This window comes from Strongylocentrotus purpuratus, unplaced genomic scaffold, assembly GCF_000002235.5.
Source record: "Strongylocentrotus purpuratus isolate Spur 01 unplaced genomic scaffold, Spur_5.0 spur5_scaffold_13, whole genome shotgun sequence".
Classification (NCBI taxonomy): domain Eukaryota; kingdom Metazoa; phylum Echinodermata; class Echinoidea; order Camarodonta; family Strongylocentrotidae; genus Strongylocentrotus; species Strongylocentrotus purpuratus.
In genome coordinates this window covers 3,879,179-3,896,678 of record NW_022145598.1, presented here as the reverse complement: position 1 = coordinate 3,896,678, position 17,500 = coordinate 3,879,179, and the positions used below count along the sequence as shown (strand labels likewise).

The 17,500-nt window shown below is 40.6% G+C and overlaps 2 protein-coding genes across 6 annotated transcripts in view; both read left to right on the top strand.

The window, feature by feature from the left end:
* Positions 1-2,443: 2,443 nt before the first annotated feature.
* Positions 2,444-11,126, top strand: LOC115922945 (histone-lysine N-methyltransferase PR-Set7-like). Of its 4 annotated transcripts, XM_030982734.1 has the most exons (6): positions 2,444-2,736; positions 7,720-7,815; positions 8,518-8,640; positions 9,559-9,712; positions 10,296-10,500; positions 10,767-11,126. In XM_030982734.1, the coding sequence occupies exons 3-6, from the start codon at positions 8,520-8,522 to the stop codon at positions 11,088-11,090; spliced, it is 804 nt and encodes a 267-aa protein (XP_030838594.1). In that variant the 5' UTR covers positions 2,444-2,736; positions 7,720-7,815; positions 8,518-8,519; the 3' UTR covers positions 11,091-11,126. The 4 variants fall into 4 exon arrangements, with proteins under 4 accessions (XP_030838594.1, XP_030838597.1, XP_030838595.1 ...); XM_030982737.1 differs by lacking the exon at positions 10,296-10,500; XM_030982735.1 differs by lacking the exon at positions 2,444-2,736 and having other exon boundaries at positions 7,660-7,815.
* Positions 11,127-12,008: 882 nt separating this feature from the next.
* LOC105443899 overlaps positions 12,009-17,500 on the top strand; it is a 17,318-nt gene continuing 11,826 nt past the window's right edge. Inside the window, exons 1-3 of one of the 2 annotated variants that reach the window (XM_030982733.1) lie at positions 12,009-14,940; positions 15,438-15,752; positions 16,901-17,118. In XM_030982733.1, the coding sequence (XP_030838593.1) occupies positions 12,069-14,940; positions 15,438-15,752; positions 16,901-17,016 (3,303 nt within the window). In that variant the 5' untranslated portion in view covers positions 12,009-12,068 and the 3' untranslated portion in view covers positions 17,017-17,118. Of the gene's footprint in view, positions 14,941-15,437; positions 15,753-16,900; positions 17,119-17,500 lie in introns of those variants that run through there. The other variant, XM_030982732.1, reaches the window with a different exon arrangement.

The following is a 17,500-nucleotide window of genomic DNA, read 5'->3' as shown; positions in this document are numbered from 1 at the left end:
CCCGTACCACTAGCTTTTTTTGTTGCTGCGTGACGTTTCACTTTGAAATATATGAGCAGGAGATAAAACAGGGTAATGAAACAAACGAGCTCTCTATAAAACATCATTTAAAAGCGATGTTTTCATAAATATTTCGTTTATTTATTCATAACGAGTTTTTTTATTGCATCTAGTGTACGTGTGATGTTCGATAATTACGCGTACACTGGAAGCCATAAACAGATACAGACACACACACACACACACACACACACAATGCGCGCGCGCACAATGCACTTACAAACTTATTCATTTTAAATGTTAAGTTAAAGGTAAAGACCAGTATTGGAAACGCCCCAATTTCAAAAAATGAAATTAGAGCTCTCATTACCAATCATGTGAAAGAATATGTTTTGACTAATACATGATGATAAAAAATTTGCCGGGAAACCGCCTACTAATTTATATATTTGGTAAATTTGTTTCTCTCATGGTTTGTGAGAGATATAGGGTAGTCCCATATACATCTTTCTGTGTATAGTGCTTGTAACTTTATGAAGAATGGGCCAAATTTCTTATCATTTTGACCAATTCCACAACGTTTCTTTCACAATGCAATCGCTTGACCATAACTGGTCTTTACCTTTAAGACTTTTCGTTTGAGGCCAACATCCTAGTCAAGGGTCGCTTATGGATGCGGTCTCCAGCACTTTTTCTAAAGATAGATTGGGAAATACTCTAAATGTATGATAGAAACATAAAGTGCGTTATTATATGTAAACATGTAAATCACATTTTGACATGAAGATATGATTGATTGTATGTTTGTATTAAACCTTACATTTATATGTCCTTTGTTGAATAGTTATTGTATTTGGAAAAATGCGAACCGAACCAAAAATGATATAGGAGGAGAGTGTTACCAATTCATAATGTGTTTGGAGTACAATTATGATTAATTCACCTCTCGGTAAGTAGCCAAGTTGGCTAAGACGGTAAAGTCCGTTGATCCGAAGATCATGTGATCGAATCCAATACCCTTTGCTCCTATACAGGTGCTCCTAACTCAACTTTCATTCAAGCAGTTCGTCTGTCCTTGACTTTCTTTTGATAGGCGAGCTAATTTTTCCCATATTTACATATTTCCGCAAAGGATACTTTTCTTATTTTTTTTCTTTTCTGTTTCACTGGGCAAAGAGCATTTACCGAAAGATGGCGCTAATGGAAATACATTATAGCAGTCGTAAAATGCTTTACTTGTAATAGTTAATGCAATATAGGTTACATGTGTAATAATTTCCTTCCAAAAAACGATTTATTGTCTAATGTATGCTGGCACGTCTGACCAAATAAAGAATAAAAAGGTTCCCTCGACAACAAGGGATCTTCATTCAGTAAAATAACATTAAATGCAGTAAATCAGTATTTGAAAAGGATCTATGATTTTGTCGAATCAATTGTTAAAACTTCTAAAGATCGAAAGAATTCAGCAGCACATCATCATACAGAAACGTAACAAACTAAAAAATGGAGTACGAAGTCATGCACATGATACATAAATATTAGAGTGCCCGGCAGCGAAATTATACTAATCGCATTCTAATTTTAAATCTTTGCGATTGCAACGACCTAAATTGCCAGATATTCGAGTCCTCTCACTCACGGCAGAGGATGAATTTATTCTAGGTACATCATTAGTTGGCTAATGGAAACATCTACATTGAAAAACCTATCATACACATCTATATACATAAACATTTCAATATTTATTTTTGTCATGATGATAAAGACGTAATGTACATCAAATATTCATGACCTAACAACAACAAAAAACACATACAAAACTATTGGATCTATAACAGCATGGATCTCTTCTTCATATTTTATAAATACGTACTATCAATATTCATTCTTGTCATGATCGCTTGATAAAGACGAAATTTACATCAAAAAATCGTGACCGGCTAAAACAGCATAAAAAACTATTGGAGATATAAAAACATGAATCTATTCTTCTTCTTATATATATATATATATATATATATATATATATATATATATAAAGATCTGACATTTGGGAGACATTCCGGTGTTATTATACCTACTTATAGGAGACACCCAGATTAGGGAGACATTTTCGTGTCTCCTTTACGTTTCAACATGCAGTTTTACAAGGAACGGTGTCCAAAATGCTTCATGAATATTCATGTTAACATTGTAGCTCAATGTTCGCACCGTCCATTTGATACAAGGGTACATCAACTTAAAATAGAAACCCTTTCAAATATGGGGGTGTATACTCGGCGTTGATATAACAGTGCATTTGAGAGACACAAAGTTTATGGGATATATCTCGCTTTCTCAATCGTATATGTGTGGGATATTCATTTCTAAGATCAGATGTGATTCTAACAACGTAATAATGTGCATCTTGCTCATTATTTTTTAAAGAAAAATATATATCCGTTATGGTGTGAAAAGCACCCTCTTTTTTAAGGTAGTTTATTCCAATGCGATATCGCGATCTTCGCACATGCGCAGTAATATATACATATATTTGCCGATAAAATTGTCTCCCTTGCACCGTAATATATAGCAAAAGGTGTCTCCTAACTACACCGCTACACAGCAGATCAAGATGTTACTAGGACCTCCACGAATGTAGCCCAGGCGTTGCCGCCCAAGCTTCCCGCGCCGGTACGGTACGGTATGCAGGCTATAGCAGCATGCAAGTCGGGACGGTTGTCTGAACTTCAGGTAGGCCTAGACCTCTATATGGATATTTTATTCTTTTCTGTTAATCATATTCATAGACTACTTCTATTACCGTACTACTAGTCCTGCATATATGGGGCTGAGACACTCATGAGAGTGGTAGCCAATTGACTTTAGAGTAGAAAAGTCTAGACTAGAGTCTAGACTAGATCCACTCCAGCAAAGCATAGATCTTCTAGAGAGTCGACCCTGTGTACTCATACTAGATCTAGTACGTCTTGGGCCTTGGCTTGGCAAAAAAAAATTCTCCAATTTAGAGGTCTAACAGTTAGAATCTAGAAGTAGAAGAGTCTAGTAGACTACTAGTAAAATCTAGATCTAGTAGGGGTCTAGACTCTATATCTAGATCTAGCTGATCTAGAGTACTAGACTCTACTATACTATTAGTATGTATCATCTAGACCTAGGTCTAGATCTAAGTTAGATCTACTACTAGATCTAGGCTAGTAGTAGTACCGCCTAGATCTATCCGGGGCGGGGGTGGGTAGAGTCTACTCAAATTATTTGTTGTTGGGGGTGTGCCGCAGTCAGGGGCGTCGCTAGACCTTTTTCAGTGGGGGGGGGGGGGGGGGGTGTTAAGTTAGAGACCACCGATTACCGACAAAACTAGCCACCAATTACCGACAAAATGTAATAATGTCCCTGTGTCTACAAATTTAACCCTATCAATACTAGTAGTAGTATCAACCCGGGGCCGAAGGCTAAATTATTTTTTCTATGAACTAGATCTAGATCTAGATCTAGGTCTAGTCTATCTAGAATCTAGATCTATAGACTAGTAGATCTAGATCTACTTGCGTATGCGCAAATTGTCATTTTCCTTGACATAAATATAAGAATTATTTCGTTAACTTAGTCAGTATCATAGCTAGATCTAGACTATATATTTAAATGCAGGCGCGTACATGTAGATCTAGTTTGGATCCTATTTTAGGGGGAGGGGGTAGTGAGAAGCGAATCACTTAAAGAGCGCGCAAAGGGCCCTCCCGCGCGAAGCTTTGACGTTTCATTGAATTATGAGAGAAGCAGACGATTAGTTGTAGTGTTCTCGACTCTTAATCCTTATCTGACTTTATAGATTCCACCCTTCCGCGCGAAGCGCGGAAGCTTTGACGTTTCATTGAATTATTATAGAAAGCAGACGCTTCTGTGTAGTATTCTCGAATCTTAATCCTTAATTGTCTGAAATCGGTTTCCCCCAATCGCGCGAAGCGTGGAAGCTTTGACGTTTTATTAAATTATGAGAGAAAGAAGACGATTCGTTGTACTGCTCTCGACTCTAAACCCTTGTATGAATTCAGTTTCCCCCAATCGCGCGAAGCGCGGAAGCTCTGACGTTTCATTAAATTATGAGAGAAAGCGATTCTTGGTACTGTTCTCGTCTCTTAATCCTTATCTGAATGAAGATTCCACCCTTCCACGCGAAGCGCGGAAAATTTCATGTTTCATTAAATTATTATAGAAAGCAGACGATTCAGTGTAGTATTCTTGACTCTTAATCCTTAATTGTCTGAATTCAGTTTCCCCCAATCGCGCGAAACGCGGAAGCTTAGACGTTTCATTAAATTTGTAGTATTTATTATTAGACAATGAAGACAATTCGTTGTACCGTTTTCGATTCTTAATCAGCCCTAATTGTCCGCATCCAGATTTCCTCTATCGCGCTTCGCGCGAAAGCTTTGGAGTTTCATTAACATATTAGAGAAAAAGGACGATTCGTTGTACCGTTCTTGACTCCTAATCTTTGTCTGAATTCAGTTTACCCCCTCCCGCGCGGAAGTTTTGACGTTTTATTAAACTATTAGAGATAGAAGACGATTCGTCGTAACGTTCTCGACTCTTAATCCATGTCTGAATGAAGATTCCACCCTTCCACGCAAAGCGTGGAAAATTTCACGTTTCATTAAATTATTATAGAAAGCAGACGATTCAGTGTAGTATTCTTGACTCTTAATCCTTAATTGTCTGAATTCAGTTTCCCCCAATCGCGCAAAGCGCGGAAGCTTTGACGTTTTATTAAACTATTAGAGATAGAAGACGATTCGTCGTAACGTTCTCGACTCTTAATCCTTGTCTGAATGAAGTTTCCCCCTCCCGCGCGTAGCGCGAAAGCTTTAGCGTTTCATTAACATATTAGAAAAAAAGGACGATTCGTTGTACCGTTCTTGACTCCTAATCCTTGTCTGAATTCAGTTTTTCCCCCGCCCGCGCTTGCGGAAGTTTTGACGTTTTCTTTTTGGCATTTCATCACAATATAGAGAAAGTAGACGATTCGTCGTACCGTTCTCGACTCTTAATTCTTATCTAAATAATGTTCCGCGCGAAGCGCGAAAGCTTTGACGTGTCATTAACATTTTAGAGAAAAAGGACGATTCTTGTACCGTTCTTGACTCTAATCCTTGTTTGAATTTAGTTTACCCGAAACTTTTAAACCTCTGATTTCTTTAGCTGATATTATAGGAAAGTCAAACTTCTAGAAAGTACAAGTATTATAGTTGTAGTCTCTCTCGATGTCGTCACAGTTAGTAGGGGGAAAAAAAATTGTCGGCCAACCGACATTATACATCTCGCCGACTTCAAATTCCTGCATTTATATAGTACCCGAGGATCGAGCAAGAATACCGACACGGCTGACCCGACACAGCAATTTATTTATGCGTGTCTTTCTTGCTCCCTCGACGAGACGACTCCACCCAACCCCCCCTCCCCCTCTCTCAGGCTCTTACCTCCCCTTGTTTCCTTTTTCTCTTTTTTTTCTTCCTTTTCTCCTTTTCTTTCTTTTCTCTTTTCTTTTCTTTCCTCTCTTCCCTCTTTTTCTTTTTTCTCTTCTCTTTCCTTTCCTCTCCTTTTTTCCTTTCTTTTCCTTTCTTTCCTTTCTTTTCCTTTCTTTTCCTTTTCTTTCTTTCTTTTCTTTCCCTTTCCCTCTCTTTTTTCCCCTCCCCCTTTTCTTTGTTTTCCCGACGGCAGCGCAATTTCGCACCCCCCACACCCACCCCCCCCCCCCTTTGGCGACGCCCCTGGCCGCAGTCAGCTCAAATTAAGCTAGTAGGGTCTACTCAGCTAGTTTAGTAGAGTCTAGGGCTAATTGGCCCTCCCCTGAGTAAAGGATAGGGCTTAGCCTTGCTATAGCCTAGGGGGCAACAAGTTGAGTGAAAAATAGGGTCTTGAGAACGGGTCATGGCAAGAGTTCCATATAGAGTCTAGTCCTAGTAGGTCTACTCCTAGATCTAGATCTCCCACCCCCCCCCCCCCCCCCCCCCCCCCCCCCCGCTGAAAAAAATTAACGACTGATAGAATCTACTTAGTTAGACTAGACCTATGTCTAGACTATGATAGAATTTTAAATTACTGGAAGTCCACCTGAGTCCGCGTTGCCCTAACCCTAACGCTAGGACAGAAATACTGGACGAAATAGCTTTAACATTAATGGATACAACATTAAATATTACATAACACATTGTGTTATTCTTCAAGTTCAACATCCAAAAAAATCAAATAAATTATTATCAAGTTCTTTTCTCATGTTTTAGTAGGGGGTATAAATATGGAACTCTTGTCTGGGTCAGAATTCGACCATCATGTCATGAATTGACCGCGCTTGTTGCGTGTGTACATGTATGTGTCTATGAGCGCCGCTCAGCGGCTATGTACAGCGCTCATGCATTGGCTGTTCTGGGCAAAAATCCGGCCCGCACTGTTCGGATGCCATATGGTTTGGGAACTGGGAGTTTGCCGTATAGCGGCAAGAGAGAAGGGGGGAAATAATTTTGTAACCCTTGAGAGCGGCAACCGGCCCGGCCTGGCCGAGCGGCCCTCATTAAAAAATTGGCTCTGAAAAAGGGGGTCTTTGTAGCGGCACATACCCGTGTCACCAATATATGCGAGTACATTGGGATTTATCAATCGAATCATGTATTTTGGAGGTGGAAAACTTTCAATTGACGTCAAAGAATTTGAAATTAGGTATTACATAAAGGTAATAATTGAGTTCAAACCCATATAAATTATCATTTGTTCATTTTGGGGGATTTTGTATCATATAGTAATGGGTGACATTCATGGATTTTGAATGCCAATATGCCAGGCGCGGTAAAAAAAAAAATTGTTGCCAATTTGAATGAAATGTAAAAATCCATGTCAAAATTATTAATTGTCACTGTGTGTCAAAATAGAATAGTCAAAGTGGATGATTGATATGATCAGTCTTGCTTCGATATTTAATATAATATCTTGTGCATCTTTCTGGTCTTAGCGGTAATTTTGACATTGGAATCATTGCAAGGTCAAACTTTTTTGTTTTGCATTGTTGTGGGTCAACCTAGATACACGCACCCGCTATTGCTTGCACCTACATGTACAAAGCATGAAGCTTAATTCCTATTCACTGTCGAAGCCTATGTAACGACCCCGGTCCCGGCTTGTACATTTCGATAGCAACCGCTCAAACAAATGCTTAACGCAGGGCAATCAAGTGCTGTTGGATTATATGCGAATGTGTACTGTGCGCGTGCGTGGCCACGCACTGCGCATTCCAACTTCGACAGCGAATATAGAACCACATGTCAAAAAATGCTGATTACAACGATTTACCCTAGACCTCTATAACAAAACAAATTTCTGTTTATTTGTGTTGTTGGCATAGGGTTCTGCGTTGAACTGCTCGCGAAACACCCAACGATGAACATGCAGTATCTGCAGAAACTTTGCATGCTTTTTGGGTTGTCAAAATAATTTTCCTGATTTTTTCATTGGATTGTAGACCATGCAAGACTGGATCTATGACAATTCCATTGAGAAACAAAAATAAGACAGGGAAATTAAGTTCTAGAGGAAGCTTTGTAGGTGCACCGCTATCGCAAGAGATAGCGGGTGCGTGTATCTACATTGTAGGGTCAAATAGTCTTTTTTAACACAATTTTTCTGACACAATATGAAAAATATGTACATGTTTTTATTTTCCTGCAGCAACTACTTGCCCAAGAAGACGAGCGATGTGAGGAGTCGCGGTTGCAGGGCTAGGGCTTTTTTTTTCAAGCATCAAGATCAAGGAAAGAGTCACTGGTAAGTTTCACTGGGTATTCAAAATTTTGTATCCAAGACCAATTCGAGAGATCGACAAGAGCTGTAAGATATTCTCCGATAGCGGCGCTATATTACTTTGGTTGTGCTGCCTACTTCCAGGACAGGCACGAGTGAATAGCTTTCCTATTGAAATCAGCCAAAATCATGATGCGTCATTATAACGAACGGTTCTAAAACGCTATCGAAAAGTGATTTAAACATTGATTTAAATCAGTTTAAATAAGTGTTTTTTGTGAGTATGGGGTTCCGTTGCGGATGAAATGATCAAATTAGCCGGCAAAAATTGAATTCTGTAGGATTTCGGCGTAAAAGACCGGAAGTAGGTAGCACAACCTGAAGCTGGACCCGCTGAGCCAACAGCGCACGTCAACCAATCAGAAACAAGCATTTAATTCATTTAATTTAACGCCCTCTAGCGGCCAAATAGTTATTGTCAATCCCCCAATTTCATCATTCCCAATTAGGCCACTTGTGGTGATGGTGACATACACTAAAATAGATAATGGACCCCTTTTTGGAACTTGATACTTCCCTTACTGGAATGTAATCCCTTCTTCCATAGCGGTGTAACCCTACTAAATTTGATGAATACCATCTGTAGTTTTTCCTATTAAATGCTGTTATAATTCTTGGTTTATATAGGCCTTGTCTTCATTTTCTATTTTTCTCTAACCCTTTTAGACATGCTGACCAGAAGAAGACATTGTGGTGTTGGAAAACCCAACCCCCTTGAGGTAGCAGCACAATACACAGAGAAAGAAAAGGACCCTCCTCACTTCATTGTCAAGCTGTTTGAGAACAAAGGTAAGCAACATCATTTTTAATTCATAATTAAGTTTCATGGGGCTGCTACAAGTTTAGGTCGTATACTGTCCAACAATATTTGATTGATGTCACAGCAGAAACATAACTTAACAACATAATTTGCATATTTTGCACATTCATTTCAACTCAAGTTCTTTTGTTTTATGCCTCCGACATGAAGTGGTGCCGGAGGCATTCTGTTTTTAGGTTATCCGTCTGTCCGTCCATATTTCTTCTTACCACGATAACATAAAGGGATGTACATGTATACCTGGTGTTCTAGAAGGCGCTGTTCGATGGCATGTTGTGCGCCGCCAATTTTATCCCGAAGATTGACCAGGCATATTTACATACATCATTTTTTTACTGTTTGGAACATGGCATTGTGTAAACACCGGTATGATCGAATAACATATATTGGTGTCAATGGCAACTCACACCGTCTGTCCGAGTACACATTGTCAAGATATTCTGACAAAATTAATTGTACTGATCAAATTGGCACTGTGATTTTTGGAAACATATAAATTCCTGCCATTTCCATCTCAACATAAAAGAAATAGAATAGTGAATCTGGCATAAGAAAATCAGACACACTTCTTGGATACTTTTTGTAATCCTTACTTCCTCAAACTCTACAATGTACAGAACCTGCAAACCCAACTCTTGGAGGGTGTCCAAAATGAAAACAGTGAGAAACAAAACAAATTGAGTTGAGCTGGACATCCTTATTTACTACATATAGAGTATATAGGGACAATGTCTAGATGTGCGCCTGAAAGTAAATTGCACGAAATAAATTGCAAATCAATATTTTGTTGAAGATGACTTTCAGCTGTGACGTCAACAATCAACTATCGTTGTTTAGAGGTACCATAATGTTGGTGTAATGATGTCTTACTGTAATTTTTCTTACAGGAAGAGGGATAGTGGCACAAAGAGACATCTCAAAAGGGGAGTTTTTGTTGGAGTACCCAGGCCAACTTATATCTGCCCAAGAAGGCAACCAACGTGAGGAGGAGGAATCATCTGGTTTTCGTTTTTTTTTTAAGCATCAAGGACAAAGCTACTGGTAAGTTTGCACGTTTTATTCCTATTAGGAGATTATGAAACGGGCACTGTCCATCCGTATGTGTACTACCTATTACTTTTGGATGGTTCGTCCTATCATTACCAAATTTGAATGGTAGATGCATTAGCTAGGGAGGCCTATACATTTTAGTGTGGTCAAAGGTCACTCAGACTTTGTGTACAAAATGTTAAATTTGTACATAAGATGTTAAATCTACATATTACTTTTGGATGGTTCATCCCATCCTCACTAAAGCTGGATTTGGGGGTCATGCGGTCAAAGGTCATAGGGCAATAAATAGCTTGTGGTCGTGTTATCTCAAGAACCGATTGACGGATTCTCACCAAACTTGGCCCATGTATGTACCTTAAGGGGCCAATGATGAACTAATTCGATTTTTGGGTTATGAGGTCAAAGGTCACAGGGCTCATTATATATGCAATAAGAGCTTGTGATCACGTTATGTAATTGGGCTTAATATGTAAATCGCGCAATAGTGGAGGCATCATTTTCGACTGCGCGCAGTCGAACATTCATCTAGTTGAATGACATACAATATTGTACACTTTTCTTTGGAATACAGTCTTGATGCAACTGATGAGTGTGCTTTTGGGGATAGACTCGGCCGCCTCGTGAATCATGGACAAGGGAGGGAGGAGAACGCCCGAATGAAGATACTAGATATGAAGTCACATCCACACATGTGGATAATTGCTACAAAGAACATATCTAAAGGGACCGAAGTTCTGTACAATTATGGAGTTCGAGAACTGCCGTGGAAGAAAAAGGTAAAATTAATTTTGATAAATTTAGAGTATGATGGAAATTACAAGATTATTATCAGATGTGATAAAAGTCAAATTTTACCTTTTCATGTTTTTGCTTGTAACCCATGATAGACAAAGCAATACAAGTCATGTATGTGAGATTCAATTCTTTACCTCTAATACTAAAAATTGCCCCATGTGATATAGCTAAACTGATTACATTTTGGACAAGTTTCTACTCATTATTTGGCTTTATTCATCTAATTTCTAATTATTTTTCCCCTCAGCATTTCAGAGGACAAGTTCAAAGGGAAGAAGAAGAAGGAGAGACACAAGTCCACCAACAGGAAAGAGGGACTCTAGGACAACAACAAGAAGGAGAGATGCAGGTTCACCAGCAAGAAGGACAGACACAAGGACATGAACAAGAAAGAGGGACTCTAGGGCACCAACAAGGAGAAGACATACATCCACCAACAAGGAGAGACAGAGGACCACCAACAAGAAGAGACAGAGGACCACCAACAAGAACGAGGAACACAAATCCACCAACAAGGAGGAGATACACATGTCCACCAACAAGAAGGAGAGACAGAGGGCCACCTACATGAAAGAGAGACTCTAGGACACCAACAAGAAGGAGAGATGGAGGTCCACCAACAAGAAGGAGAGACAGAGGGCCACCTACATGAAAGAGAGACTCTAGGACACCAACAAGGAGGAGAGATGGAGGTCCACCAACAAGAAGGAGAGACAGAGGGCCACCTACATGAAAGAGAGACTCTAGGACACCAACAAGGAGGAGAGATGGAGGTCCACCAACAAGAAGGAGAGACAGAGGGCCACCTACATGAAAGAGAGACTCTAGGACACCAACAAGGAGGAGAGATGGAGGACCACCAACAAGAAGGAGAGACAGAGGGCCACCTACATGAAAGAGAGACTCTAGGACACCAACAAGAAGGAGAGATGGAGGTCCACCAACAAGAAGGAGAGACAGAGGGCCACCTACATGAAAGAGAGACTCTAGGACACCAACAAGAAGGAGAGATGGAGGTCCACCAACAAGAAGGAGAGACAGAGGGCCACCTACATGAAAGAGAGACTCTAGGACACCAACAAGAAGGAGAGATGGAGGTCCACCAACAAGAAGGAGAGACAGAGGGCCACCTACATGAAAGGAGATTCTAGGACACCAACAAGAAGGAGAGATGGAGGTCCACCAACATGAAAGAGAGACAGAGGGCCACCTACATGAAAGAGAAACTCTAGGACACCAACAAGAAGGAGAGATGGAGGTCCACCAACAAGAAGGAGAGACAGAGGGCCACCTACATGAAAGAGAGATTCTAGGACACCAACAAGAAGGAGAGACAGAGGGCCACCTACATGAAAGAGAGACTCTAGGACACCAACAAGAAGGAGAGATGGAGGTCCACCAACAAGAAGGAGAGACAGAGGGCCACCTACATGAAAGAGAGACTCTAGGACACCAAAAAGAAGGAGAGATGGAGGTCCACCAACAAGAAGGAGAGACAGAGGGCCACCTACATGAAAGAGAGATTCTAGGACACCAACAAGAAGGAGAGATGGAGGTCCACCAACAAGAAGGAGAGACAGAGGGCCACCAGCAAGAAGGACAGACACAAGGACATGAACAAGAAAGAAGGACTCTAGGACACCAACAAGGAGAAGACATACATATATACCAACGAGGAAAGACACAGGTCCACCAACAAGAAGGAGAGACTCTAGGACACCAACAAGGAGGAGATACACATGTCCACCAAAAAGGAGTGACAGAGGACCACCAACAAGAAAGAGGAACACAAATCCATCAACAAGGAGAGACACAAGTCCACCAAAAAGGAGTGACAGAGGACCACCAACAAGAAAGAGGAACACAAATCCACCAACAAGGGGAGACACAAGTCCATCAACAAGAAAGAGAGACTCTAGGACACCAACAAGGAGGAGATACACATGTCCACCAACAAGGAGAGACACATGTCCACCAACAAGGAGGAGATACACATGTCCACCAGCAAGAAGGAGAGACAGAGGGCCACCAACATGAAAGAGAGACACAAGTCAACCAACAAGAGATAGGGACTCTAGGGCATCAACAAGAAAGAGGAACACAAATCCACCAGCACAGGGAGACACAACAAGAAAGAGGGACTCTAGGACACCAACAAGAAGGAGAGATGCAGATTAATCAGCAAGAAGGACAGACACAAGGACACGAACAAGAAAGAGGGACTATAGGACACCAACAAGGAGGAGACATACATTTCCACCAACAAGAAGGAGAGACACAGGTCCACCAACAAGAAAGAGGGACTCCAGGACTCCAACAAGGAGAGACACAAGGACACCAACCAGTCGAAGGAGAGTTCAAAGGATTAGAACAATCTGAGCATCCACAAAACTGTGTATCTCCATCAAGTTGTTCCTCAGATGAGGAAGAGCAGTACACACGCCCAAGAAGGTTCATCTACCCTAACCTATCTAAATCATCAAGTGAACTCCAAAATCATTTTGACAGTGATGAATCTGACCTTGATCCAACATATCGACCAGAGGAGGGTAGCAACGAGGAATACAGCAGTGATGATGAGGCAACTCTTGAGATTCATCCAAGAAATGTTCAAGTGCGCAAGAGACCATCTTCTGTTATATCTACACCAGATGAAAAACCTACAAAGATTTATAAACAGTGCCTTCCAGGATCATTTTCAGGGCCAGAATTGCCACATCAGAAAACCAATGATAATATGGAAACGACACACAAACACGAGGACAAGAAAACAAGGTACAAGAAGCCATCAAGGCCATGCCCTTTCTGCAACAAAGCTTGTGGTGAAAAGCTCTCGAGACACATTTGTTTGGTACATAAGGATAAGGAGCAGGTGAAATCTGCCATGCAGCTGCCAAAGCGGGAGAGAGACAAGGTGTTCTCAAAGTTCAGGAAGGAAGGCATATACCAAGTAAATAGAGAACGTATGAAAGATGACAACCCCATTTATGAAAGAGAAAAGTTACCAAAATCAGGGAATGATGACAACCTTAAAATGTGCAGTAACTGCAAGGGCTTTTACAGCTCACATTTCTTCTGGCATCACAGGAAAGTTTGCCAAGGTGATATATGCACTCCATCTGAAGGAGTACCAGTAAACCTCATGGAAGGGAAAGATCCAGTGTATCAAAAACACCCAGACTTTGTCACTGACATACTTAGTAGATTCCAGAATGATGACGTTGGGAATACGTGTAGAACGGACAAAGTGATAGTTAATGTTGGACATCGACTGTGGACTAAACACAGATCCAAAAAAGACAAGAAACTTGAAGTAAGAAAATCAGTTATGGCTGATATGAGAAGACTTGCCACCTTATACACTGAGTTTAAGAAGAAACACGAGGTTCATGGGACTGCAGATCTCACAATGGGACATGCTGGAGACATGTTCAGTAGAGAGCACTTCGAATCTTTGACAGAGGCAATCCAGACGCTCACTTATGATGAAACTGAAGGCAAACTAAAGCCAGGACTGAAACTCTGCTTGTACTTTGTGCTGAAAAAAGCTAGCAAAATCACTAAAGCTAGTTTTCTTGTATCCAGGCTAGATGAAGATGCATCTGAGATTGACAAGTTCGTAGAGATTCTTGACTTGAACCAGAATTTGATTTTTGGGGATGCACACTACGAAATCCAAAAGAATCGCCAAGTGCGTTTGAGGAAGCCTGCAGAGCTCCCGCTTGAGGCTGACATTGAAGCATTGAAGACATACACTCAAAAGAAAGTCACAGAAATCATCTCTGATGAGTTCCTGGTTTGGGATTCTCACACATTTGTAGAGTTACGAGATCTGACTTGCTCGCGATTGACATTGTGGAATGCAAGGCGTGGTGGAGAACCCAGCAGGCTTACAACCGAAGAATGGAGAGATGCAGAAGAGGGTGTATGGATGCAGAAAGACAAGATTCATGAAGTTAAAAATCCAGCCCATCAGGAACTTTTATCTCAGCTCAAGATATGCTACCAGACTGGGAAGGGCACTAATCGCTTGGTTCCAGTCCTGTTCCCAAGAGACACTGTGAAACCTGTGCAACTTCTATGTGATCAGGAAATCCGGCATACAGCAGGAATAAGACCTGATAATAAGTACATATTCGCTTGTACTCAAATGTCTCATGACCATGTTGGAGGGTGGCATGCTCTAAAGAATGTCTCAGACAACATCAGCCTTTCGTCCAACGTTACGGTGAATGCCACCAAGAACAGGCACAGAGTGTCTACAATTTACGCATCCCTCGACTTGCCTGATGCTGACTTGGAACTATTTTACCGGCATATGGGACACTCCTCTACAATCAATCAAACAATCTACCAGACCCCACTTGCCATCCAAGAAATCACCCGAGTAGGGAGTCATCTCCATCATATAGATATAGGAGGTAGGTAAACATTTATACAAATTTTGCATTGGTTCAATGTACCATATTATATGTACAGCAAATTTATGATTATCTCGAGTTCAGATTTATAACAGCGAGGCAGTAGTAATAGAAATAAGAGCTGATATAATTTTGAATTGGGATAGCATATAGGATAATAACATCGAGCAACAAAACAACCAGTAAATGATACACCCAATTGTACATTTATATGAAAACAATTGCAAAATATTGATGGAAAAAACTTGCACCATTTCATATTCCCAAATCTGAAGCAAACCTAACGCAGAAAACAAAAATGTTCATCAAGTGATATTTACTATTTATTTATTTCATAAACTCTTTGTGTTTGGTATATATTTATTTTGTATTTGTTTGATTGCACTATTACAAATTTGTTAATTTGTTTATGCTCTCTCTCTCTTATATTGACTGTTGTTATATCGTGTATGCAAATTATTGATGTTCGCATTTTATATGTCTTTCCCTTCCCATAGGAATGAGGGCACGCAAAGAATCTGAAGCGTCTGATGACGATGGCTGCTCAAGTGCACCAGCGACCTCAAAGGATGGCTGCTCTACAGCACGGGTGAACTCTAAACATGACGACTCAACTCTAACGGTGACCTCTGAGGATGGCAGCTCAACTACACCAGCGACCTCAAAGGATGGCTGCTCTACAGCACGGGTGAACTCTGAGCATGGCAACTCAACTCTAACAGTGACCTCTGAGGATGGCAGCTCAACTACACCAGCGACCTCAAAGGATGGCTGCTCTACTACAACATTGACCTCTGGGGATAGGTCTTCAGGTAATATGAAAGCGAAGTGTTTTTTTTTTTGCACATTGTTGCTTTGATATTAAACAGGGAGTTGTTCCCATTAACTCTGCAGTTCAACTATCACATGTGCTGAATTCATAGTTGTATTGTATTGTTGAGAATCATAGGCATGAGTTCAAAACTTGGTTCTTGTAGAATGAATCAGTTCATAAAGGTTTCAGCATATGATACAATGGAGATTCATGAAGAAAAAAAAAAAGTAGTAGATTCATGCATTTATATGACAAATATTGGTGTAAAACTAATTGGATCTGCTCAGGAACGCAACACTGTATGGGAAAAGTTTATAGCTGACCATAATGAGAAGTTTTCCCAGCAACCATTGTAAATACTGAAAGATTGTGTGATATGGATACAATTTGAATCTAGCAACTGCGAGAGTAATGGTAAAGGTGTATTTGGCCTAGACATTTAAAAGTTGGAGGGACACATGGGCTCTAACTACCTGTGCGCATGCATACAGCTTGTTGATTGATTTATTCCATATTTTTTAGCCCATGTGAGCAGAATGCTCAAGTGAGATTTTGCCATCCGTTTTGTTTGAAGGGGGTATACTGGAATCAGCGTGCAGTCGGTTGGGCGGTCGCGCGGTCGGTCGAATCTTGTGTCGTGAACTACTTCCTCAGTTTTTGAACAATTCTAGTGAAATTTGGCACAAATGTTTGCCTTGGGTGTTGATGAGCAGACACACTATAGGCCCCTGAGCAAATTTACAAACTTTTTTTTCCCCCTTGGGGCACTATGGGGAGGTTGCGAAATTCAGGTGAGCATCTAGTCTACTGGGCTCTTTTTTTTTTTTTTTTTTTTTATTTTTGCCACATCATATGAGATGGGGATTTGAGGTTTGCAAAACATTAATCACCCTGTTTAAATTACAGTATCTTTTGCCCATAAATAAATTGGTACATGTAGGTGTCCCGATGCTGTGGTTATGTTTCATGAGATAAAGCAAATTCAGGGGAGGGTAGTCATGCAAGCTGCAACCGGAGTGTTGTGCGTTTTAAAGTATTTTTCTTCTTTTCAAACATCTTTCATAGATGTAGGCACAACATGTGACAAACTGTGAAACATGTCTGAAGCGTAGAAGTATATAAGGCTTATATGTTATGTCATTACAGCCCGAAGGTACAACCGCTGGTCAAAGCAGGGAAGCAAGCAGTGCAAGCAGTATTTCTCTGCAGCAATCAAACAAGGGGAACCATTACCAGGTAAGCTTCTTTGTGTTTATGTTTAAGTGCATCTTTAGGCAAAGGGTTGAGAAAAGTTGTAATTTTGTTGTCATTTTAAAGGGCAGGAAACTGGTATAGCATGTATTAGAAGTGTGCATATAATTTATATAAAATCAGAATATTGTGTTCCAAGAAACTAAGTTCCAGGGATCCCCAGCTTTCAGTTTTGGTAGCTTCCATTTACTAGTTTCAAGGTCTAGTCATTATTATACCCCTGCCAAACGAAGTATATAGGAATCAGCGTGTTGGCAGAAGTTGATGACAGTGGCAGAAAGTGCATTGCCATGGTAATGGCATATTATGACAAACAAAGGGGGGGGGGGGATCTTGCGTCGCGAACTACTCCTTCAGTTTTGAACAATTACGTGATAACTCAAGTATGACTTGATGGAATATCATCAAACTTTGAGTAGGACTTGGCAATTAATAAATTTGATTTTGAGTGACACTGCAATAGCTGGGGGGGGGGGGGGGGGGGGGGGGGGGGGG